Source organism: Falco punctatus, assembly GCF_963210335.1.
Source record: "Falco punctatus genome assembly, chromosome: 8".
Lineage (NCBI taxonomy): Eukaryota > Metazoa > Chordata > Aves > Falconiformes > Falconidae > Falco > Falco punctatus.
The window spans coordinates 13,408,359-13,435,925 of NC_137588.1; the positions used below are offsets into that span (position 1 = coordinate 13,408,359).

Genomic DNA, 27,567 nt, shown 5'->3' on the forward strand with positions numbered 1-27,567 from the left:
TACTGAAAAATGGCATGTTATACATATTTATTATCAAATTTACATTTCACTATGAAACAACAGTAAGTGCAAAAAGCAGATGAAAAAAATAACATGAAATTCCCAGACCATTCAAACATTGTAATTCCCTCGTGTAACAGCTAAATGAGGCCCAAACACAATATTCTGCTTCACTTTCTGCTGCTGTTAACTTTGATCACAGGTACTTTGAGCATGCAGGCATCACTGAGTTTATCAAATCCTGTGGAACTAGAAAGCTTTAAATTTGTGTTTGGTTTAAGCCAATCTAAATGAAGGTATTTACATGACACCAAGATACCAAATAACAGGAATTTATTTCTGTCTCTTGTAACTTTCACAAGCATAGGTAAGTCCTTTCTTTCTAGCATTTGTTTTTGTCTCGAACCACAAGATAACAGAACCTTTCTGAAATCCAGTTCTATGTTCTTTCTAGTTCTACCTCCCACTCAACCAAATCACACTTGTGCAGGATCAAAAGATCTTGTGCACATTCTCAACTACCTTATGCATGCAAGTTTGTCTCCTCTCTTCTGGGAGGCAACAGAAGCCAAATCAATTCCTAGAATGATGGCAACTTTCAATATGTTCTCAGAAACATGTATGTTACTCAAAAAAAGTTTATCTTCAAGGTTTTGGCACAAAACAGTAAACTTGGAAGTACCAATTTTCCCTGTTGCTGCAAGCTAGGTATAGATATACAACATGTGTGTGACCATCCAAAGGTATAAACACATGACAGAATTTCAACACTGCACCACAGCATCAACCAACTGGATAAATGCATAAACACAGTGGTATACAGCCTTCCATTTTCTTCTTGTCTTGTGTAGATGGTACATCATCCTACAGAAAACAAACAAACCAACCAACCTCTCAACATATCCACAGTATTGTTTGAACTGAACCAGTTTAAGTTGTTGGCCTATGGAATATGGAAGCATCACAAAGAGAAACATGCATTCAGTTAATGTGCTTTTAGATTAATTTTAACTGAAACCTGGTCTGCCAAAGGAATTCTGATTTAGCCGATTTGCCACTTCTGCTGACAACACACAGAATGATCCAATGGCTACAGTTATCTAATGAAGCTGGTTAGAAAAAGTGTTAGAACAGTGTTAGAAAAACATACTTCAAAAATGTATCCATAACTTACATGTATTCCTATAATAAACATACATAAAATGGACATAATTTTGACACACTATGCACTTCTCTGTTGAGACCAAACTGTCTAATTTTTTGTGAACTCATTCCTGTTGTTTCCCTAGAAGTTACAAATACACTGCAGACATACCCATCTTAGTTCACTGGAGAGCAAAGTTGCCTCCCTCCATGCCTTTCACTCTTACCTTATACAGCTATGCAGGACCCCATGGCACAGCTAAGTACATACAAACATAAATATTTACATGAAGAAATTAAATATTTTTCATTTAAAAAACAAAATTAACCCGTATATGGTATTTTAAATAAAATTCACCTTTTACGTAAGATTTTGCTTAGAGAGCAAAAGGCAACTCCAGGAGTTCCTGAATATTTCTGTGCGCTGCTGACAGGCAAGTTTCTGCTAAGAATCCCTGTGCAAGTTTGAAGTGGTTACCCCTTTTCCTTTTACAAAAAAAAGACTGTTGTATCAAAGAGTCATCACAAGATCTATAGAACTATAAAAGCTGAAAGGCCACATTACAAATTTCCTATAAACCAGGTTAAGAAGCTTTCTTTTACTGCCCTACTCCACTCAACCCTGCAGCAACAAGAGTGCTGATTATGGTGGATGTGCCTTACAGCAAATGCAAATCAGCGTGATTCTACTGATGCTTCACACCATGCACCCAGACAGGTATCAGTTATGTCCCACAAACACTAACAGACAAGGTAAACTTTGACTGTTTTATCTAACTGTATGGAAACCAAACTTTATGACAATTTTCAAATTTATGGAAACTAAATTTTAGAAGAATTTTTAAGTGTTAATAGGTACAGTGAAAAATTACATAAAGATTATCAGGTCACTAGTGAAAACCCATTCCTCAGGAATTCTGGGAAAACTTTCTTCTTTAAGTTACACTACAAATCTACTGTAGGTTATTCAGTTATGACTGGAACTTTGGATAGGAAGGAATCAAAAAAGCAGCATGGGCAGTAATATTTTGATTATTACCCCTCACAAATCAGATTTCTAAAATGGACTTCTCTTTTGAGACAGAAAGTCTGCCTCGGCTTTGTTGAGACTCAGGTTCAGAACCACTCTCCTTCATCAAAACAGAGGATTTCAATGTAGACAAAATTGATTGATGTTCATTACAATGCTACGAAGAACACTAGCTTTCATATTCCTGTTTCTAAATGTAGACTGGTAAATTTTGCTCTTCATGGAATCTTTTAAACGGAATCCTCCCTAAACTCAGAAACAACTGACTGAAAGGCATGAAGTTTACTGCAGAACTCTCAAATATACATAATGTCTACCTATCAAGAGAAGAGTCAGGTTACCGAATTTCTGATACTTGTCCTGAAGTAAGTACTATCTGCTTACATCAAATAAAAAGAAACCCTAAATCAAGCACCTAGGTATTATTTCCTTTTAAAACACTGTAATGTGCCTGAGATTTTGTATGTGTGTGCGCGCACGCAAAAAATACCCTCATTTAAAAAGATGCACAGCACACTTTGGAAAGATATCTTAGCTTGAAGTTTTCACCCTAATACATACTTTCCTGCTTCTTAATTCTTACTCATTACACCTTCCTCTGTGTACTTCAGAAAGTCTGGAAATAAATTAACTTCTGTTAATACCTCACTAGCACAATTGCACTCTTTCAAAATATAAATCCTGACCACCAGTTTCTGTGTTCATGAACAGAAGTATTGTTTTCTTACATAGAGCTAAAGGTTCTCTCCACTGCCTCTCAAAGTGAAGATGAGTTTAAAGCATAGTTTCTGAAATGGAAAATAAATGAATTTAAAAAATAAAATCCAAGTTTTGTTTGCTACAGAGAGAAACTTGGACCAATGATGTTGGTCAGACTGACTGTTATTTTAATATTATAAGTAAATGATACAGCCTGACTTCTAACAACTAGTAAAATACTGTGGTCATATGGTGGAAAAAAATAGAACAGCACCTGCAAGACAGTTTTACACATGTTGTTTAAAAGGTTAAACTACTGAGAATGTCTATCATGTTCTTTTAGTTTTGCTTAAGTTAAGGCAGATGCTGAAAGGGGTCTCAAAACTACGCTTTGGTTTCTTCTTTCTTATCTTCCACAAAAGCCTTCTTCCTCTAATCCAAGCAATGTTCTTTTTCTCCCTGATCCCAATGCTTCTCTCCCCCACATCTTTAACATGCACATGCCTTCTCCAACTCTTCTGTAGCACATCTAGCCATGCCTGTACTGGTTATCCCTCATGTATTATTTACTATGCTAGAAGTCAATAATTTTTCAGACCAGTCAGTCTTCCTTTAGGATATCCATTTTTGATGACTGTGTGCAAACTGGAGCTCCCAAAGCTCCAATCATGGCTGGAAGACTCTGGTTTCTTCTCAGTCCTGCCATTAAGTTGCTACCTGCATTTAGAAACACAGTTGATTCCTGCCTCTGCAGGCTAACCTCCGGCCCCTGATTCTTGCTGTAGTGCTGTGTCTCAGGGGGCTTGATCACCCTGGCAATACCCAGCCTCTTCAGTCTGTCCACTAGGTTCATCTTGAGCTGGCCTACATCTGGAGTGTTACGGGAGGGCTTTAGGCCATACATTTCTTGCAAGAATGTCTCCGCTGGTCGAGAAGCCAGGAAATTTTCTGAGTGATGCACTCGGGGCTCAAACAGCGGAGGGGAAGGACAAGGTGAATGCAAGGGAGAATTTGGTGGAGTAGAAGGAATGGGGAGAGTTCGAGTGGGCTGTAGCAAAGGCAGTTTTTCTAATACTGGGCTATCGTAAACCTTGGCAGAGATGCCCCGTTCCTGCAAAAGTTTAGCCAGACTGCTTGTGCTGCTGAAAGTAGTGGTGGAGTCTCTTCTGTTGGTGAGAAATTCGCCAATACTAAGCCTGTAAGAAATGGATGAAGAATTCGCTATTGGGTTTCCAATACTGCTGCCAGTACTTCCAAGTGAAAATGTGGCACCCACAGAGCTGAAATAAAATAAAAATTAAACAGAGAAAATGTACACATTAGACATCTTCACATCTTCTCTGCATTTGCCTTTTATTATACAGAAAGCTCAAGAAAAAATGAACTATTGCTATTAGCTGTGACAGTTTCAGCTTTAGTAGATTCAGAATTCTGCAAAATGTTTAGAAGTTATACTAGGCTGACAGAGAGGTTTTACTGTAAGTACCAATGAACTTACCTTCTGTGGTCATTTATACCATATTAGATAGAATATCAACATAGATGTCCAGTAATAACTTAGTTTAAAAGCTTATGATAGATTCAGGGGAAAAAATTATCATAGAATTATTTTGTTTATGTAATAGGTATATTATACAAGGCATTTGTATATTTTTCATACTTGTATATATTTAAGAGTACAAATTTACTTCCTTTAACTTACACTAACGTGTTTTAAGTCTCACTATAGAGAATTTCAGGTTTCCTCTTTGCAACTACAACTATTTGTATGAGTAACATCCTGTGTGTTGCCTAGCTGCCTTGGTATTTTTTAAAACTGGTCGATATATCAGAAGCCAGAAAGCAAGTGTTTATTCCTTTGGACCATCATGTAGGATGTCAGCAGTCACCATACCTGGGAGTAACTTGAGTGACATCAGATGGGTGAAGGATCCTACAGGTAGTGAAGGTAAACGTGGAATTTGTGGAAGACAGACACTTCCCTGGATTTGAGGCTGCAATTTATGTCCATTGGGGGTAAAAATAAAGACAAAAAAAGAACTAATCAAAGCAAAGTTTATAATTACTTAAATAAATAAATAAAATAAATCAACAGTGGTAAAGAGCAAAGACAGCACTGTTGCAAGGCCAAATACTTTCCATTGAGAAAAAGACTGCAAAATAAAAAGAAGAAAAAACACTAATCATGCTTCTTACCAGTGACTGGTACTGCTGCTGAAGTAACAGGTGGCAGGAAAATCCCTGCCACTGGCTTTGCCACTGTACTTTTCTTTTCCTCCGGGAAGGACTTTTGCACTTGAAATGTTATACCTCCTTCACTTTCTTCCTCATCATCCTCCTCCAAGTCAGAGATGTGGTACACAGTATCATCAGAGAGAGGGGTAAAACCTTTCGTAACAACACCTGGTCTTGGGTCAAGAATGGTGCCTAGGTTGGGGCGAGCAAGCTGCTGCCAGTGAAAAAGGGTCTGAGATCCTGGTGTGAACAAAGAGAAGAGTCTCAGAGAGCCACTACCTACTATTGTATTGAGTTACAAAAATTCATAATCAAAACAAATCCAGCCAAGTGGTGCCGACACCATGATACATGACAGGCTTGGATGGCAATGCCATGAAAAAGCCTAACACTTAGTGCCAAATAAGAAAGCCAAGTAGAAAGTGATACCGATGAGCTGGCTGGCACGTAGCCTGCCAAATACTACTATTTCCTCCTACTGCATATCATACCTAGCTATACATACACTGACAGTGATTTAGCTGGCAAATTAACGTAAAATCTTTTTCTGCTGATGAGAGAAGGAAGATCACCCTCTTACCTTCAATGGGTTTGACAATTTGCAATTTTTCTGGTAGGAGGACACGCAGATTACTAGAGCTGGCAGAGAGATCAGTGAATTCTGAGTTTGTACCCAGGGAAAAACAGCTTTCTGTTGGTGTACTACAGCCACTAGTCCCTTTCTTCTGCTCAGCCAGCAAATGCATTTTTCGCTCCCATTCCTCCTCAAAGAACTGCTTCTCACTCAGGTAGTTCTGACGACGAAGGGAGAGCCTGTGCAGAGCTGTGACTAAGTCATTGTCTCCAGGGGTTCCTGGCTGGCCAGGATTATGAGTGCCTCTGTGAGAAACATCAAATAACAACAGATATTAAGGCCATTAAATTAACTACTTCTCTCCTACACAGCAGAGATCCAGTCTGGATTTAGTTTTGCATTAGTTAGTTTAGAAAGAAGATAGCAGGCTGTGTTTCCTACTTTAAATTATTCTCAGAGCTGCTCCTCTGGGTCATCTGCATGTGGCTCTCCAACTGGTATACACCAGACTGGAAGGGCTTTGCTGTCATAACTACACTTGACCGATTAGATCCAGGAATCGGCAATGGGGCAGGAAAGGAAGAGGAACGTCCACGAGTGACATTAGCAACCTTGACAGTGTCAAATACTCGTTTCTGTTGACACCTGCAGAAAAGATAAGCAAGCAAATGTAGTTTCAGAAGCATTTTGAAAAAGCTCTCAACAACAGACTTCAAAAAGTCAGCAGAGACCTGACTAAAAAGATTTAAGCCCAGAAAACCAGGATTGCCTAAGACACTTGTGTTCCATTAAATATCAGAACTACCACTTACTTCAACCCGAAAAACCTGAGCCTCTATTGATAACCACTTGAGAACATTCAGGACCATATATTTAATTTATATATGCTTTCAGAAGTATATATTTAATTTGTTACTTTTTGCTCAAAAGTAAAAGATCTAGGAACAGGACTTTCAGGGCTTTGGAAACTGTTTTCAGTCTTTCAGCTATAATTTCATTTCCCTGAGAATTTTTCTGTAAGCATTAAAGGGAATAAAACTAGCGCTGTCCATCAGAGAACTTGCATTTAAAAAATCTCATCAATTAAAGAATGAAATAACATCCTTTTAGCAAATTCCCAACTTACTCACAGAATCAAGTAAGAATAGTAAGTTCCAAAGTTGCAAAGATTACCAAATACTACAAAGCTTTTTTTATTAAGTTATATAGAAATGAGGGAACATTCACATTTATAGACTTCTAGAAATCAGTTTCACCTTACTTAATACAAGCATATGAAAAAATCTTGAAATAGCACATAGAGATCTGAAAACATACTTTTGCTTGAAGAGAACAGATTCATCACCCTGACTCAATTCCTTCCGCATTGTCCCTTCAATTTCTGCTGCAAGGGAATCCTAGAGGAAAAACAGAAACCAGAAGAGTTACTAAATTAGATTCAAGTCTTTTTCCTAAACAATTTTAGCAGAAAATATCTCTAAAAAAATTACTCAAAAAATCTCCACATTTCCCCAGCATCAATATGTTTCAGACAAACCCTTTGGTCTCTGAAGGAAGTGCATGAGGGGCAATTTTCCACCATAACTACACCTACATATAACTAGTATGGGTTCAGTTTTCATTAGCAACATCTGCTTTTTCTTGGCACACAATGTTGATTCCTGAAGTTAAGCTACAATTGTAAAAGCACTTCTTACAAGGCCAAATGAGCATGAAGGATTCTGCATACACAGAACCAACCAAAACCTGACAAATTCCCAGCACAGCCCAGAAATACAGTACAGAGAGTAATCAGAATATATCTGACACTAATAATAATAATAAAAATAAAATAAATGCCTTTAACCCTTTTCCGTTGTTTTAGTCACCTCTGGCAATTAGGCTAAAGTCATGCATTTCTGATGATGCTTATAATTTAACCTCACAAGATAAGGACATAAAATTACATCATAAACTACATACAGGGAAAAAAACCCAAAACTCTCTGAACTCTTGAAAAGACGCTTTGTTTCTTAAAGAAACACTGTCAAGTTATACAATTCATATTGACATTGAACAATATACTAGCACAACTGAGCACTAACTGTAGAACATGCCAATTGACTTATTTAACAGAAAAGGCATATAAAAAGGAAAAATAATTTTAGTATCACAATATGTCAAGTGCATGGTTAGTTTCCCAATACATTGAATTCTCAAAACTGTACACATTAAAGAGCTGAAAACCCATTAAATCAGCTCCTTTGCCTACTACAAAATAGTTACTGCTGCGGCTCTTGTACTGGCTGTTTTACTCGTATAATTGTATGCTGCCATATGTGTCAGTAGGTGTATGCCAAGCTAGTGGTATTTATTACCACTGGAAATGCTCCACATGACTGGCGGTGGCAGAGACAAGCAATAGAGCTGGCTCTGCTGCGCAACAACTTCACTTCTTCTTGCGATTCGTGCAACATCCCTAGACACTCCGCATTCCGATCTTGCAACTCATGTAGCTGAAAGAGAAAAAGAGGCCACCGTGTGATACCAGTAAGCTTTAAAGATAAGACAGAATGAAACTGAATTCACTCCTACAGAAACCTGTATCAACTGATTCAACACAAATATTTTTCCAGCTGCATGACACATGCCAGCACCTGGAATGGGCAATAGTTAGCATGGCACCCACACCGTTTTTAATGGTGAAGCACAAAGTCCAAATTAAGACTTGAAAGTGGAAAATGTATAATAAAATCCAAAGGAAAATACATCAAAAAACTCTGCAAGTACAGTAACTGCTGATGCAAAAGAAGAAGAAAAAAAAAAGCAAAAAAAAGAGAACTTCCTTAACATCTGATGAACTACAGTATTGTTGATATAATCAGTAATATTCACACTAAAACACTCTGTCTCTTAACTACTAAGAATAGTAAGACCTCTCTCCCTGGAACACCTTTCTTGCCTTTCATACTCCTGTGAACTACAAAAACATTTGTGTAAACTTTGATAAAAATAATTATTCTTTCCGTCCAATCATATGACCCCTACCATAAGGAAAAATCAAAAGTGCTATATAATTAAAAAGCAATAGTTCCCATTCTCTATTAGTTTTCTTTCTCTTACATTCTATTCCAAACAGCTACCTAAAAATGTATATATACACACACACATACATATACGGAAGCCTTAAGTACCTCTGCTGTCAGTTGTCTCTGAGCATCTTTGGAAGCTTGTAAGTGAAGTTTCAGCTCCTCCTTTTCAATCACGTGCTGAAAGCACAAAAAGGTGCTCATCATTTTTTCAGCCGATTTCCCTGAGAGAGTTGATCCTCTGCCATACTTTCCCGAAACAGCCAATCTCTTGCAGTGTAACTCCCTGGTTTGCAAGTCAATTTTTATCTGCTGTAAGCACTGGCATGCACACACGCGCACACACATGCGCACGTACACTCTTCATCATCATTCCCTTACTTCTTTGAGTTTATGTTGAAGATCAACAATCTGAGACAAGAGGGATGAGATCTCTTCCTGGTAGCGAACCAGCTCCTCGCTCTTCTCTGACAACTCCTCTGTTATTCTGGAGATTTGAGCATTTGTTTGCCCTACAAAACATAAAAGGAACTTAGCAGAGAGCTTTTCCCCAACACACAGCAAAAAAGCAAACCAAATCAAACACAAAACCCAGAAAAGATCAGTGAAAGTCAACAACAATCTTCAAAATTACCAATACTGTTAGGAAATCAATTAGTAGTTCATAGAAGTAGGTGTCTTAGAACATTCATAATGAAAACATAAATGGGGGTGAGGAGGAGGAGAGAGAGAGTGAACTTCAAACACAGGTGTAACATATTAAGAGCTAAGTGCGCAGAACCTGAAATACATAACACAAGTATGTGAAATGATCACAATAAAATCCAAGGCAAGCTGCTATAAACAATTTCAAATGACCAAGGCCAGTTTGGGAATACGCTGAAGAAGTCAGGCTCTGAATTGATCTTGTTATTAACTACCATTCTCTGTAAGCAAAGGCATTTTGTCAGACCTTGTCAAGCATACACCTGTTTAGCTCTTGATTCTGGTCACTATCGATTCCCCAAAGAACCACTGCATACAATTCCCAGTTTCTTCTTTTCTTTAAGCAAGCACTTCAAGTGTGGTGACAAAGCAGCTCAAAAATCTGAAATATTTTTATGCAGTTAGTCCTGCTTGTATACTTGCCCTGAAAGCAGAGCAGAGTCATAAAATCTGATCAATCTTGCATAAAGGTCACGCTACAAATTTAGTGGTTATTGTACCTCAACAGATGTTCTGCAGAACAAGGTCCTGCCCATGGCATGGGCCTGTGGACACTTAAGCTCACAGACAGATACCTTTTTCCTGAAGACACACATTTTAAAGCTGTAGACTAGATATCCTTTGGGTGAAGATTCTTTCTGTGAGTCTGAATTACCTAGCACGCCTGTGTATGTTATCGGATTGAACAAAACAGAACTCACAGACATTCTCATTGAAGGAAGATAGGAGAGCTTATATGGCATAACTTCTATTTGCAAAGGATGTATATTTTCTCAGAGGGAACAGAGTAAATTAACAACTAAGTATCAATTCAGAGTATTTTTATGGTCATCTGGAACAAGAAAAATCAAGCAGCAACCCAGTCTTCTCTATGGTGGTTGTATAGAAAAAAATACCTTAAAATACAAGCTTAAGGTTATTATGCACAAAGGAAGCAGCAGACATCAAATGACTACAGATAAAAAATTTGTACCACCAGGTTACACAATTGCCACACACACAAAATAACAGGATTGTTCCTTACTGTTTCAGAATACTTAACATGAATTTGCATAAGAGTAGCTGCAACTTTTTGCAAATAAGCCGTCCCCAAAGCAAATACTGTTCTAGACAAAACACTTGCCAATTTATAAATTCTTTGTTTCCTAATATATATATATATTAAAAATAAAGTCTTCATAGATACATAGTAATCTAGAATGGGCATTTAAGAGTCTATGCACTGATGTATTTCAGTGTTAAGCATGCTGAAAACTCTGTACAAGAAGTATATTTTGTTGATTTTTTGGTGTCTGTAGGCTTCAGTTTAGGTGGTTTATAAACATTAGATTTTGTGTTCATTTTCCCTCTCTAAACACAGTACACGTGCCTGAAGTTGAATGCCAGAGTGAAACCTGATCAAATACAGAAGCAATTTTGCGCTTGGGTAAAGAGCAAGACTTGAATAATTGGCATAAATTACTGAAGCTTATTTTTTTGATTCAGGGGTAACTAAAAAGGTATAGGCACCAGGTATTTCAAATACCATTTTGCCATTGCAAGATACAGCCTGAATACTCACGGAGCTCTTTGACACAGTCATTGACCAGCTGCTGTTCCTTCTCTTCATATGTAATGGTTTCTGTCTTCAGGTGGCAAGCCTTCAAGAAAATTATTGGTATTCCAATTTCAGTTTATCTAGACATCTATTAATGCCACGATTTTTTATTTCCGAAATTCTTGCAACTGAAGCATCCCCTCTATCCATCTTTACAATTTCTATGCATCTGGCCATTCTTCCTAACCGTTTTTTCACCACCACCTCTTTCCCTGAATTTTACAGGTCTTTTGAGTGAGACACATGAACAAAACCTGATCTCTCACCTCTAATAAAAAACTGTTGCAAAAATATGTAATTGTTAGCTAAAGTAGACCAACACAGTAACCAGAAGTAAGCAACTGCATTTTCTTCAAAACTTCTTAAGGAAAAGAAATCTTGAAAATTGAATTATGTCAGCCAAATCTTTGGTGGCACTGAAAAGCTCTCAGTAGAACAGCTTTCCTCCATACTCCCCAACTAGCCTATTTAGACTGTAAATTTTCTGTGCCAGACATAGAGTACAACAGGTCTAAACAACATTGAGCATACCAGATTCCTACTTCTGTTTCAACTGTGAGGATGACAATATTAAACTTTGCACAGTTAAGTCTATATTCAGGACTGTTTGCCATTAAGTGACTGACTCACCCTAAGACTTAGTAAATGGGTTTAAAGATTATCCAAGCAAGTAGAAGTACAGCTACACAAGTGCAGGCAAACATATTTCTTTACATAATGCTGTCACATGAAAATAAAAATTAAAAAAGAAAATACAGGCTCAGTACAATTGCCTGAATACAGGCATGTTTTATACACAAGAGAGACCATTTAAAATACAGAGACTAATAACATTGTCAAAACTAAGCATGTCTTTAAAAGAATTTGATTAGAAGCTTATTAACCCTCACTATTTAATATAGACTAACAAAAATGTAATGGCAACACAATGTAATCCCCAGAATACTATTGCTAATTGCAGTCAGACTTGTATCAAAACAGGTCACACTACTTGGATCCACCAGGCCCTCAAGCTTCTTTTGCTGGGTGCTTACTTGTGTTCCCACATTCTTTCACATACCATAGTGAAACTGAGGAAGGACTACCAGAGGACTCTGGAGATAATGAAGAGTAGTGGAGGAAACAAAAGGATGTGGGAGGTAGAGGGAAAGCATTTGGGTATGATTTGTATACAGTGATACAAAATAGCTATATGCTTCAAGAGAAACCCAGATGCTGGATTTTTCAACCATCCTGATTTATTTCATATCCAGCATATGTGGTATATAACTGTAAGTCGGATATACCTTTGATCGGAGGGCAAGGTTCTCCTCCTCCAGCTCTCTGAGTTTATCTTGCAAGACATCCAGCTGCAGCAGATCATGTGATACATTGAAAGGCTCATTGAAACGAAGAGGTGTGGAACAGCTGGAATCTGTTTCACTCTCCTCAGAAGCAATTGAAACAATACGAAGCAGGTCATCCTTCTTTGACAGTTCATGCTGCAGCTGGTTAACCTATGACAAAAGAAGATCATCAGCTCATGAAATGTATTTTAGCTATACAATATTACAATGTATTATTTATGTAGCCTCTTGGAACATCACTGTTCCAGTCTAAAATGAGATTAAAAAATAGCTCACAGGTCATGATTCATTTATTTACGTTTGCACAGAAGATTCAACCTCTACCGCTTTTTATAGGAAGTTCACAACAATCATAATTTTAACACTGTGAGGGAGACTGAAAATTCAAGATAATGTGAGAACGGACAACAGAACCTACTTCTTTAATTGTTTACTTCAAAATAATTTTCCAGCTGCTTTGATACATGTTTACATTTTATTATGAACATTTTTCTGAATTGTAACTTCCTGGAGAAAAGGACTGACAGACATCTATTTACATGTATAGACTTGTACCCCCCCAATTGTTGTGGTTTAACCCCAGCTGGCAACCAAGCACCACGCAGCCGCTTGCTCACTCCCCCTCACCCAGAGGGATGGGGAAGAGAATCAGAAAGGAATGTAAAACTCAAGGGTTGAGATAAGAACAATTTAATAGGTAAAGCAAAAGCTGTGCATGCAAGCAAAGCAAAGCAAGGAATTATTCACTGCTTCCCATGGGCAGGCAGGTGTTCGGCCATCCCCAGGACAGCAGGGCCCCATCACGTAACAGTTACTCAGGAAGACAGATGCCATAATGTCATGATGTCATATGGTATGGAATACCTCCTTGGCTAGCTTGGGTCACCTGTCCTGGCCGTGTCCCCTCCCAATTTCCTGTGCCACTTCAGCCCTCTGGCTGGCAGGGCCCAAGGAACTGAAAAGTCCTTGATTTAGTATAAGCATCACCCAGCAACAACAAAAAACATCGGTGTGCTATCAACTTTGTTCTCATATCAGAGCCAAAACAAGCACTGTACTAGCTACTAAGAAAACTAACTAACACAGCTGAAACCAGGACACCAATGTATATATAATATGAACAGTAGGACAAATAAAAAACAGCAGAACAGACAGATCTCATCTAGATAAACTCTATTTTGCGTATTTTAATTTTTATATGAATACATAAATTTCTGCTGTCCTACAGCTAATTATTTTTTTTATTACCAGCATACTGTTTTATACAGGCAGCTGAATCCATTTCACTGTAACTTAGACTACATCTGTTGATGACAGGGTTAAAAAAATTCAGGATACTTTACTGTTTGTCAACTATTTAATTCTTTTTTAAGAAAGAAAAAGATTAGATCAAGAATCTGTACTTAGAGGAATAGATGGAGTGAAGATCTTCAGCAGAATTCAGTTTTCATTAAATTTTATTTATTTATTCTAAGCGTAAACACCCCATTAAACATTTTCTTGCAGTTTTCTCACCTGTGAGTCATTATATAGCAGGTCATGTCAGATACCAACTACTTATTCTGACTTAGATTATTAGATTCTTAGTTTAATGGCAGGGTATCAGACTGATGGTCAAAACAAACACTTTAAAATGCAAGGCTGTTGTACATATATCATAGTAATACCTAGCATTCTCATAATTTCTCAGTAACTACAATACGCAGTCTTCATAGTCCATTCTCAGAGTAAGAAAGCTGATTGAACAATGACAATTAGGAGAATGACGTCTAATTATACTTCATAGTTTGAGAGCAGCAATCACCTGCTTTCAGAATGAAATAATGTATTTCTATTAAACCTCTTACCATCATCATAAAAAAAATTAAAGAAAGAAAGAAAAAAAAAAAAGAAAGAAAGGAAGAAAGGGGGGTGGGGGAAATCACTCACTCGATCTAGAGTTTGTCCTAACTGTTCTTCTAGTGCTTCATTCTGTTCTGTCAACAGATGGTTTCGCTTAAGGAGGGCTTGTCCAATTCGGGCTGCCAGTTCCAGGTCCCGATCTTTCTGCTCACAAAATGAGAACAAATGTCTACTTTTGATCAGATAAGGTTTAAATTCAGAGTAGTACTAGATTTTCCTAGTTACTGTTTAATGCAACACTGTTTTGACATCCCCCTTCACTCTCAGATGGATCAACATAGTGAGATCAATGATTACTGCTTCATCATCTGGATCCGGAACACATCCGTACATGTGTTTCTTGATATAGCGCATTCTCTTCCAGAGCATTTGTGGTAACAGGGGGACAGGAAAGCATCAAACCTGGGGACAGTTTTGCGTTTTATGCTAAGTACTGGAGAAGTTATATGGGCTCTGCTGAATCCTACAAGCAGTCACATATACTTAGGCCTGTGGTCTCTGAGGTGACACTTTCCCCAGAACAGACTGCTCAACATGGATAGTTTTGAGAAGGTAGAACCAAAGGAGCAACAGGAAAGCAAAAGGAAGCAGTTTTTCTCTCACACTCCCTGGTTCCATGGGCGCCCATAGTTTTGCTAAATTTTGTGTCTCAGACAGTGCAACCAAATGGGCACTCATTACCCATGTGTTTGATAAGCAGCTTCTGAAGATAACTGAACCAAAATTTCCAGCAGCTGAATAAAGCCCTTCCTCAAATACATGCCCTCAAATGCAGTAACATAGCATTGCAGACACGAGCATACCTCAGCTAACAGATGTTTGACCATGTCAGCATCACTGTAGGTCTTCTGCTCCACATTATCTGTGCCAAGAACTGAAAAGAGAAAAACATACTTACTGAAGTAGCTTAAGTACCACAAGACTGCTGGGAAGGGAGAGAGGTAAAACTCAAGAGAATGTTTTTATATACAAATACAATACTTAGTTTATAAAACTGGTAGAGGCTATGAAAACACATCTTAACTTCAGAAATATAATAGAAACAATACTCATTTGGTAGACTGATACAATGAGGTACTGAACATTCACAGCTTTCAGCAATATGAGCTAAAACTTGAGCTGCTCACATATCCTTCAAATTTAGAAAAAGGAGGAAAATCTCTTTTTTAATACAGCCACGCTATTAAATTATCCAGCCTGCTGGGAAGAGAGGGAAGAATATACTGGAGCATATCCAAATACAGCTGAACAAAAACGCAGACTTTACCCTTGAAACAAAACTCCCATTAGTGTGACAGCTATACGCAGGAAGTATGGAGACCCCAGAGACTAGTGACGAAAACATGTTTATTAAGTGCTTGATCATCTTGGGAACAGTTAAAAAGAAATAGGATAACATATGTCTGCAATTTAGATGTAGCAGTAAATCTTATCTTACTGACTGAGTGATTTTGACCTTTGAAGAGTTTGTAAAAAACTGAAGACAAGCAGGATTTGAAAGACAGGACTGAGTCAAGAAAAAACAAAGCATGAAGAATTTGCAACAACTCTGAACAAAACACAGTGCTAAAACACAAAGCACTGGTCTGCTCTAGTTCTTGTCCTAAGAAACAGAAGATGCTAGTAAAAAAGAAATCTTAATTACCTTGTGCAAATTTGTGAGATCCAGCCAAAGAGGAGGAAGGAAGTTCAATAAGAGCTCGAGTTATAGAAAATGAAAGACACAGGGGAAAAGGAACAAAAAGAAGAAAGAATTAAAATGTAAGAAAACAGGTGATTTTTTACATGCACCTACCACCACCAGAAGAAAAAAAATGAATGTGTAAACATACTTCTTACACTATTAAAACTTCCTTAGAAATTTTAAAGAATCACTTAGATATGATTCCCTTCAAGAGCAGAATTACACTTCTCACTTGCAGGTAATGGATATTTATGCTTGTCCAAGTTCAACAGACATTTGCTGTATTTGCTTTATGGAATTAGAACCATGAAAGTAAAGAAGGCAGCAATATAAATTTAAGAAATATAGAAGAATCTGCTTCAACTGAAGGTCAAAGTTAACCTGTTTTGAAACCAATTCCATCATCACTGCACTGCAAAATGAGATTACTATGGATTTGGTCTAATTCTATTTCTGAAGATTTCCTTGGCACTTCTAACTTGTTTAAATCATATTTATACTCTGAATACACAGTGGTATTGTGTTTTTTCTTTGTTCTTGTTGAGGATTGCACAATTAGTTACAAGATAGTGAAGTGCCAAGCTCAAGTGCACACTAACTTTATTTACATATGTTATATAAGCTATGAATGACCTTTACATACATAATGTCCATATTTAACCTTTTAAACATAACATTACGGCTACACTAGAAAAAAAGTTGCATTTCAGTATAGAAAGAAACTTTCTTGCAGTCTTGAAGGACAGGAGAACAGAAAGAACAATATAGAAGAAAAAAAGTTTACTGAACTGTTTCTCTAAGGGCTTAACAGAAAATCTAAAAAATCAAATGTTTTTATCAGGTAGATCAGCAGGCATAAAAACCCAACGCATGCTCTTCAAGTATTTAGATGCTTTGAAGTTATAGCAGTGCCATTTACTAATTGTATTTCTAAGCAGGGCAAAAATAGGAATTCTTCACAAAATTTAAAGTACTCATCTATCAGTAGCATAACACACATTTGGGAGGTCAATTTTACTGCATCGCTTGGTTGCCAAGAGAGGACAGCAAACTCATCAGGCTTACTAATATTTGGAAAATACGCACATATATACATTTCAGCCATTATAGGCAGAATATTATAACCAGCTCTCCTGTGGTAACTGTTCCCAACAGGCGATTTCAAGTAAAAAGTTTCTATCCAGTGGCAAGTCACCTCAATAAAGATTTACACTAATTACATACAAGGTTACTCATGTAGGTAGGTTCCTAAAAATCGAACCCAAATACATTTACTCTGACAAATGAAATCACAGGACAGCTTTGAAATTCACTCTATACAACTTCTGTTATTTTCTTACAGTACAGAATCAAAATTATACATAGTTTGTCATAATTGTCTCTTGTGAACATGTACATGGGCAATCTCTCCTCACTCACCTTGCCAAGTGAAAGCTGCAAGCAACTCTTCATTTTGGTTAATATTCTTGTTAGGTTGTGCCATGTCTCTTTAGTCACACATACAAAGTAGTTCTAAAGACAAATGCCTTGTAATTCAGGGCTTCTTACACTACCACAGTTGAAGCAGAAAACATTCTTCCAACTCACTGAAAACACTGCCAGTGGGAACTCAACTGGTCATTGGATAAATCTTCTAATAGAACTATAGAATCACAGAATTGTTTAGGTTGGAAAAGACCCTTAAGATCAAGTCCAACCATTAACCTAGCACTGCCAAGTCCACCACTAAACCATGTCCCTAAGAGCCACATAGGCAAATAACAGGCAGCAGCAGCCATAAAAAGAGGAGGAGCTCAAGTGCAATAACTGTTGTTAATTTTTTTTTTTTTTATCTTGGATGTCAACTGGAAATTTACTCAGACCACGAGTTTAGTGTTCTCTTTAGGAGAAAGTTATAAAAGTGTTTTCATACATACATAGTAAGGAGAAGATCTACACACAAAAACCCAAGTTACACTTCAAGAGTGTGGCTGTCACAATTATTCCCAATTCAAGTCAACAGAAAAAGAGGCACAAATTTCACCTAACAAGCTATTCAGCAATGATTATAACTAGATTTTGATTTATATCAGTTTTTGTCTGGGACCTTCCCCATATATCCCTCTAAGTTACTAGGCGCAAAAAACCTAATATGACGACTACCACATTAAATCTCTTTGGACAATTTCTAGGAGAAACATAAGCTATATTTATCTTGAATTTATATGACTCAGCAGTTATGACTGTGCTCTTAAATGACAGAGTTAGTTCTGTATGTTATGCCTAAGTTATCTTTTAACTTAATGTCAGTCATTGTTACAGCTCATTTTTGAGAGCTGTCAAGAAAACATCTATAGTAACTGTTCAAAAAACTCTCACAAGCAGTTTAATATTTTCACAGGACATTTTCTATAGTTAAAAAGAACTTCTCACTGGGTGAAAGTGGAAGACACTACTTTCTGTAGCACCTTGACAGCCAGGTAACACATGACTGCCTTTATCAAAACACTGATAAAACCCCTCCCTCTCATTGCAGTTTGGAATTATAGGCTCACACTGACTGAGGGTCCTTCTCTCAGTGCTTCATCACACTGGAACTGCAGGTGTTTACCAGAGAGCTTCACCAGAGCCACATTTGATGTAAAGTTCCTTCCAGCACTCTATATAGTTGAAACTGAGGAGGATGGACACACCCCACTGACTACACAACTGCCGCCAGTGAACTACAAAAGTGTCCACTCAACTAAAAATCATTTATGCTTGCAATATTACTATCAGAAACAGACTGAGCAATAAACATTAAGTGGCTTTCCAAATACTTTCCACAGTTAAAGAGTTCCAAGTCTGCAAGCTGAACTGATAACAAGATTGCTTTAAATTGTCAAGTGCTGCATTCTCATGAGGTATTATTTTACTTTTACTTATTCATTTGCTATACCTCCTGGATGGATGCTTAAAGCACAACAACAAAAAAGCCCGTTCAGAGGTGGCATTACAAAAAAAGAAGTAATCATTACAGATTATCTATAAATACCAAGGCTGTATGTAAATACCAAGTTCACTCTCACAAGTAGTCTATTCCAATAGTTCCAATAGATGGAGGAAACAGAACTTCCCTGTTCCTCTGAAGTGATTACAATGCATTCTCCTCTTTTCACATGAAAACACTTGAAACTACAGGCAAGTTAGGGTTCAGTTCTTTTGGCAGCCTTCTAATAATTTGATTTTTAACGTATTAAATGTTTCTTCATGTGATCAGAAGCTGTTTTCTTCCTTATGATCTGCTAGGTTTAAGGATAAGTTACTCTGTATTTTCAAAACTGGAAGGCAGTGATAAACACTGTTCTAGTACCCACCTGGCTGGCATTCACCCCATTTCTACCTTCAGAAGAAACCATGTTGCATTTCAAAAGCAACATTGCCACAAAAGGTTAGGACAGCGTCATTAATGCTCCTGAAAAAGGAGTTGCCACATGCTCTGTACCTCTCATATTACATCTAATCTAGCACAATCCTAGTTTCCTGTCTCTTTTCCACTATCACATGTTCCCGTTCTTATTTCTATGTGATATCTAATGAACAGGCCGCCATAGGACATGCTAGATCAGCCCTTAGAATTGCAGTGCTGAACTACAAGCACTTCCCCTGAACTCATCTTTTTCTTCCGCCTGTCCAAAGTTTTCCAAATGTGAATGCTTTATAATATTAATTTTATATTTAAGGTTTTCTCTTCAATAATTGGAAAAAAATATATATCCCAGACCCAGATATACTCACTCATGTAACGGAAGGGCTCCTCATCACGAACTGGAGAAGTGATTTCAGGAAGATGGCCATGGCAGGCAGCAGACTGAATCCAATCTTGATTTTCATACAGATACAAAGAGTCCACTCGTAACTTGTAATCTGGCAACTGTTCTTCTAGCATGCTCACCAGCTCCACCTCAGGAAGGTCCTCGCTGGAGCAGACATCTGAAAGTGAATAAATGCCACAAATAGTCCGTAACTATTATACACAACATATTTAATCTTGCTGCAGTAATATACATTCTATATACTAAAAATAATTTAGAAACCTTCAGTAGATTTGAAAAGAATTATTCTGTACTGGACAAATTACCAGAATACTTACTGAACCAATATTTGATTTACACTGTAATATTTGTAAATTCCTGATCCCCAGCTGACTCCACAACTGGTCTAGACAGCTGGTCTAGTCATGACTCCCTCTGACTTCTTCAATATGATATATGTAATGAGTTTCAGTTTTTAATTTTCCTCTTCATTGAGCTAAATCACAGACCTGCATTTTACCAGCTATTGATTTTGTAAGGTTTCATTGGCTTTAGTTAGCATAGTTACATTTCTCTTTTCTGAAGGAAATCGACATTTTTCTTGTACTTCTGTTTATTGTTTTGTCCATTAATGAATGTAGATGTAAATAACGTTAAACCACAAAAATCAACTGAACACTGCTTGAAATCAGGGAACAAATAGAAATTCCATTATCATCCATATGAAAACACACTAAGAAACACAATACTCAAAATCCTGGAAAGGAAGTTGAGCTCTTCCTGTGTCATGCTCTGCCTTAATCTCTTTCACAATTATTGCAAAAAAAAGGGAACATTAATTCTAGGTTGCTAGAATACTGCATAACAAAGGTATATGGCAATTATCTTTCCTACATTTGTAAAGAAGACTATCTTCAGTATCTTTCAGTGGAAAAAAATGCCAATGTTAATTACTGACATTGAGAATTTTACAAATGACATTTTACACTGGAAGATGATTTTACAAGCTACTTAAGAGGACTCACCATTTGTGGTCATCTGCAGTACCAGCTAAGCAATACAAACAACATGGAACTTAACATTGTCTTCAGGTTGGTGTTCTATAACATGTTTGATACATTCAGGATTTGTAACGGCAAATCTTCAACTTACCAGAGACGCTCTCCAAACCCCTGTGATCAAAATTCATGAGTCCTTTCTTCTCAGTTCACTTCTTTGGAAATAGCATCCTGTAGTCAGATTGTGCAGTCCCTTTATTGCTTTGGCTTTGGTTTAGAGACAGAGTAAGGGAGAGCCATCAAGCCACCAAGATACTAACAAATCTGCCATCAACTCACTTCTGCAGACCGGTTCATACTCCAGATCTGTTGCCATCTTAGGACATGATTATCTCATCTGGGCTACTACCGATCAGTAGAAGTATCTATAGGACATTTCATGCTTCACAGGCTTCTCAGCTCAGCCATCATCTAGAAATAAAAGAAAGAGAATGCCAAAGCTGTCACAGTGACAGATGTCAATCTTTCAAATGAGACCTGTAAATTAACATGACTTCATCCCTTTCAGTCTGAATTTTCTCCCTGTACTACCATTTATCTAAAAAATCTAAACATTTAAACCCCCAGTTTACAAATTGCATGTAAACTGTAGCATTTTTTTAAAAATGTATTTTCCCTGCAGACATAACTTTTCACTTTCAGCATCAGCTTTGTCAATTACCTATTTGTCTATACCATTCCTCTTCTTCCATATAACATTTAGTGTATGACAGGTTCATTCACTGAAATAAGGCATTTTCCTTTTACTCTACAGGACAGTAGCTCCAACTACACAGAAATTTTCTTCAGGGTACTACATTTATCTAAAGCAATGCATACTAAAGGCAGGATTTCAGAACTGTCATATTAAGCATTTTGATTGTTAAAAAAAAAATTATAGGACTGTTTGCTTGAATTTCTTCCCCTTTAGAAGTCTGTTAATTAAAAACTGGATCTATCAGACATTTACTTCGTGGACCATGACAAAATTTGTGTTTCCTCTTCAGTAGGGACTCATTTAAACCAGAAATGAAACTACCATGACTAATGGAGATAACCTATCAGAACAGTTTAATAAAGCAAAAATTCTGCCGTTCCCTTGCCAAGACTGATCAAGTGTCTTCCATGCAAAATACAAGAGTAGCCCTAGATGACAGAAAAATATGAAATCAAAGAGAACAAAAGTCTCATTTTCCCTCCTCCTATACTCAGTAAACACAAAATTATCTTGAAATCTTCATTAATTTCAAATTTGCTCTTCAAAGTTTCCCTAAGATCTCCCATCACCAAGCACAACACTCACAAGTTTGTCTCTCTGTCTGTAGCAACCTCTCATTTGACAAGACCAGAAAGGACAGTGCAGGAGCTTTCTGAAGAAAGCCTAGAGCTTGCCAAGTTCATCTGCTTGTAGACTTTGGCAGGAGATCAAAAAAGAACTTCCTTCAATTAAGGTAAGCTCACACTTGTAAGCAATATCTTCTTACACTGTCATTTATTTCTTTAAATATGTACTTTACTTACCAGTTTTAAATCTTATTCATATCAGACACTTATTGAAAACAGTAAGACTGAGATTTCAGAAACATTTGCTATCTGAATGTATAGCTGTTTCCAACAGTAGTTTGTGATCTTTTTCAAGAGGCTGTTTTTTAAATGGATTGCTGAAAAGCACTAACTAGACACACTCACACCCTCTAAAACAGTTGAATACAGCAGAAGATGATACTTAAGAATGCTGTAGATCCACAGAGCAAGGTGATTTTACTTTGTAATAAAAAGAGTCACTGTAGAGCAAGACAAAATTCTGCAGCACAGGACTGTTTCTTCACAGTTCTGATTGAATCTTTTTTCTTTGAGTTTTAACACTGCAAAAATGAATGCTACTTCCTCTCAAAACGGGACTTAATCTCTCTTCTAAGTAGTGCAAAGCAGAAACACTATTTGTTGCAGTTCAATCTCAGTTCAGCCAAGGGGGGGGGGGGGGGGGGGGGGCAGTGTGGTGGTGGAAAAAAAATCATGTGGCTCAAAGTTTTCTAGAGCATCAGGCCAACATCAAGCTACTGAATTAAAAGAGCAATCTCATTTGTAAAACCTTTGAGAAGTTTGCTAGATAAACAAACACCATAAAAGTTAATGCTCACATTTCCGATGCTTCTTATGGCTTTAGTTTAGTGTGCCATGAGGCAACTTCTCTGGAAATTCACCCAGCTAATGCACTGTGCAGTACCACCCTGAAAGTGACTCCATGACCCTTTTACTCTGCAGGTATAAAACTATTTCCTAAGTTCAGATTCCTTCTCCAAGTTACAACTGTAATTAAATACACTCAGATGAAGCCCATAAAATTTACAATATGGCTTTAAAATACACAACCATGCTACAAAAATATCCAAAACAGAAGCCAGAAAACTTTCTCAGGTATAATTTTTAATCTTAACTTATAAAGATTATTTCCACTGTCAATTTACTATATTAATTCCACAGAGATGTACTTCTTACCCATTTTGTCCCCCTACTCCCTCATATGCCAATTTCCCATTGATGTTTGAGTCTTTTACAAATAGGTTAACTGAACATGGAAGAACCAAGGAGAATTCAAATACTGGAGAATGGCCTATATGTAGAAGTGGTGCTCTCAGGAGGCTTTCTTCAAGGAAGGCTCAAGAGAAATGGAAATATCAGATGAGATTTTACATACATACCAACCTACCTCAATCTGTTTATTTCTGTGCTCTCTAATTAAATTTTACTCCATGATGCATGTTTCACATTGCAACTATCCTGTGGCTTGAAACAGTAGGCTAAAATCAGGAGTACCTATAGCACACTTAAGAAAAAGACCCCTTGTAGAGGTGAGAACTAGTCCTAAGCCTTTTACATCTGCCCCACAGAACCCAAGTTGCTCTGAGGTTTCCTAGAGCATCTGTGCATGGAAAATGGAAAAGAAACTCAAAAAGAAAGGCAGTGCTGGAGCCCATTCATGCCAAGAAGTATTTTAAAAGCATGGAGTGCTATCATTTATGACACAGGCAACAGTCTTATTGTTCACCATTGTTATAACAAAATCTGATGAAACTCCCAATGAAAACTGTACAAAAATTAAAGCATAACAACAACAAAAAAAACCCCAAACCAAAACAAAAACACCAAGGGCTGGAAAAACATTTTAAAAGCATTATGAGAAATACACATGAATTGCCTACTAAGTGGTAGGATATCATAGTGTACAGGTTAAAAAAAAGAAAAACTAAACAATAGGAACCACATATTCCATTAAACCACAGATATTTCAACATAGCATTTAATCTTGGTAGTAAAGAGACAAAAATGTGGTCTCCTGACCACATGACAGGAGATTTCATTAATTTTTCCTTCAGTGAGTCAGAAGATCTCAGCCAAGATTAACTTGCAAAAGCAATATTAAGTAGACTCAGAGAAGTTGAAATAGCTATAAAATATTAAAAATTATAGTCTTATCTTTGTGACTACCACTTTGAACAACTCAAGACAGACACAGAATGACAGTTGTGCCATCTTATTTCAGAATGTAATTCTGAAGACATTCAACCACTAGAGAACTCCAATTCATTTTCAAATTATCAGAAAGGTGAGGTAAGTTGCTTTTACAACTGGAAACTGTAGACAAGCAAATGTATGTGCTTGTTTCTTTATGTACAAAAAGTTAAAAATATAGCCAAATTTTTTTGGTCAAAATAGCATCTATTTTGACAACATCCAAACTCAAACATAAATATCCTGCTGTTCCCATTTGCTGAGAGCAGTTGACTCCTCACAAGCACTTGGAAAGACTAAACTAGATCTGCTCCTCTGTACAATTACAGGATGCAAGACATCAAGCCACAATTAACACAAACAAAATTTAAACAACAAAGAAGATTCTAATTCGATTAAGGGAGAAGGCAACATCCATTTTCCAAAAGGAAGCAAACCAAATGAGTCAATTATTCTGGGATACTGAATTCTACTGCTATGTAAATATGCAATTAAAAAACCAAACCAAACCAAACAAAATGGTATCAAGTCATTAGCACAGTACTTTTTTCATTACTAAAACAGGAATGGTGTCAAGCCAGCTAGTAACAATAAACAATTTTTGCATTTCAAGGTTAATGAAGCAGTTCTATTCTTATAGCAAACACGACCATGTTGCATTGCTGCCAAAACATTCCTGGGACTAGTGTTCAGAGGCAGAAGCCAAATCCTTCAACACTATATAGGATGAGATGAAGGACAAAGGACTATATACTGAAAAACTAAACTATCGGAACATGAGCTTTGTCACAATTAACTCTTGCTGTGTGCCTAACCTGTTGTTTTCAGCCATTACTATCCCTACAGAAACCTATTTAGTGCTTGTGTTTCTCTCATGTAAGCAGGAAAAAAAAATTAAAAACTATGCCAGCACAATCCTAATAACGAGTGTAATAATCATAAGCAAACTTGCAACAGACCTTCAACCATAAATAGTGTGGTATAAGAAAGGAACTCTAAGAAAACAAAACAAAACCCCATACACATCTCCTGGATTGTTTTTGATTTGAGGTGGGGGTAAAAGGCTTCAGAGGGGGAGCTGGGGAAAAGTTCTTCGAGGATAATGAGTATCAAGGGGCCACAACAGTTCCCTCATCCTATTTATCCAGAGTTGTGCCAGGCCAGACTCATTTTTTATCCTTGTCTCCCAATGTCAGTCATTTCTAATAATACAGATACTCTTCAAGTGGCAAAACTACCTGATAAGTACATGTATAAGCCTTATGTATATGTATATACACGTACTGTTGAATACCACAGTTTGATAGTTAAAATTTCTTGGGAAGTCATACATGCTTGGAGGTTGTGACACCTTTAGCACACAGTGTAAAAACAGAATATGCTCAACTGAAGCCTGACTTCATCCAAAACTATGAATGCTACCTATGTGAAATAGTCATATCCAGTTTTATTAATTGCTAATTCTTTTCTGTAAATGCACTATCACAACATTACTGCGTGTATACTTTACTTCTTGCAGGTTTACTTTTATTCAGAAGAAAAGTCTACCTGCAAGAAATAATGTATACACATAGCAATGTTATGATCCCAGGGGAGCCAATCTCTTTTTTCAGAGAAAAAAAGAATCATCATGCATTAAGTATTTGTTGGTTAGAGACTACAAAAATGTGGTATATGTTTTTCAGGCAAGTGCTGTGCTCATATTTCATTATAAAGGTCATTAGCGGCTTCTTTTAAAATTGAAGGTTGTTCTCTATAAGGTAAACTTGAAATGAACTTAAGTAACATTTAAAGTTCACTGAAATCACCAATGCTTTCAAAGTTGATGCATAGCTGCATTCACCCAAGGAAGTGGTTTAGGTTACTTAATAACCCAGCCAGTGCTCAGCATTTCAACAGTTACAATTCTGTATTCGTTGAAATAAACCAGACTGATCCATATGACTCAGTCACCAGAGTATCACTAGAAAACTAACTAGATAAAAGGATCTGTTATCTCTTTTGTAAACTTGCGTGTGAAAATGCTGGGTTTGTCTTCTTAGAAAACCAATCAGTGGATCACGTTTATCCTTCCTGAGAGACAGTGCTCCTGCTACACAATATTCCTTGCAGCAAACCCATTATTAGAGGCAAACCACCATCAGAAAAGTCTGTAATTTTCCAACACCCTACTCTTTAAGCCCCATTTTCAGATACTCCTAAGAGAAATTTGACAAATCAATATAGTTCTAATAGGTGACACCATCACTACAGAATTGACAAATGTCAGGTACTGGAAATTAATTCCTTTTTTTCAATTTAGCTTCAGCGTTAGAAGTGCAATTAAAAAGAAGTCTACCTGTTTTTACTCAGAAATACATCTTTTGAAAGATAACAAGTATCTGAAAGCACACCTAAAAATGACTGTGCCTTGTAATGGTGTGTGAAAAGTTATTTACTAGTATTTGCATCAGACTCTCACAATCAGTCAACAACTCTGAAACATAACCATAAAAAATGAACATGCATGCAACAGCCTACAGCTGAAGACTGCATTTAAGAAATAAAAGTGCAACTCCACACAGCACTTTTTCTCTAGGATGGCTGACAGAATAAGACATTTACTGACAGAGACCCTATTACAATTTGATCAGCCGATCAGGACGTAACGATGTGATTAAAAAGTCGATAGAAGCCAAACCCTCCTTGCACCCACATCCGTACGTCAGGACCAGGGCTAAAACATCACCATCGAGCTTCGCCGCCCAAGAGCGGTGACACGGACCTCCCGGCGAGCCCGGACGCAGCGCGGAGCCCTCGGGCGGGCTGAAGGTCACAGCAGCCCCCCGCCCGTCACTGCAGCCTCAGCACGCGCATGGAGCGCCCGAAGGTTACTGTAACTCCGGCCCAGCGCCCTGCCTCAAGCTCCGCCGCCGCCCGCCCTACCTCAGCGGCTGGGCACGGCGGGGCCCGCGGAGCCGGGGGGGGCCGCGCCTCGGCGGGAAGCGGCCCCGAAGGCGTTACGGCGGGGCAGAGGGAGGAGCTCGCTAAGCCGCCCCTGAGGCGACAGAGCCACCCCGAATCAGCACCGAACGCCTCTTACCCGCCCCGCGCTCCCTCCAGCGCGTCTCTTCTCCGCCGCTGCCACCCGAGGCCGACGGGCGACAGCCCCGCGTGTCATAATCCGGCGACTGAGGAGGGACCCCGGCGGCTTCCGCCCGGCTCCCGCCGCAGAACTACAGCCCCCGGCTGGCGGCGCGGCCGCCAGGGCCAGCCCCACAA

At 37.8% G+C, this 27,567-nt stretch overlaps 1 protein-coding gene across 4 annotated transcripts; it reads right to left on the reverse strand.

The window, feature by feature from the left end:
- Window positions 1-27,536, reverse strand: TRAK2 (trafficking kinesin protein 2). Of its 4 annotated transcripts, none has more exons than XM_080400169.1 (17): window positions 27,389-27,536; window positions 21,094-21,225; window positions 19,740-19,934; window positions 15,945-15,998; window positions 15,103-15,173; window positions 14,327-14,443; window positions 12,338-12,547; window positions 11,016-11,094; window positions 9,131-9,261; window positions 8,855-8,929; window positions 8,039-8,176; window positions 6,999-7,078; window positions 6,123-6,326; window positions 5,688-5,986; window positions 5,069-5,347; window positions 4,767-4,866; window positions 1-4,152 (listed from the first exon to the last, which is right to left on the reverse strand). In XM_080400169.1, exons 2-17 carry the CDS (start codon window positions 21,128-21,130, stop codon window positions 3,474-3,476), a joined length of 2,748 nt encoding a protein of 915 aa, XP_080256295.1. In that variant the 5' UTR covers window positions 21,131-21,225; window positions 27,389-27,536; the 3' UTR covers window positions 1-3,473. The 4 variants fall into 4 exon arrangements, with proteins under 4 accessions (XP_080256295.1, XP_080256297.1, XP_080256294.1 ...); XM_080400171.1 differs by having other exon boundaries at window positions 1-4,068; window positions 20,909-21,225; window positions 27,389-27,405; XM_080400168.1 differs by having other exon boundaries at window positions 20,909-21,225; window positions 27,389-27,405.
- Between the last annotated feature and the right edge of the window lie 31 nt (window positions 27,537-27,567).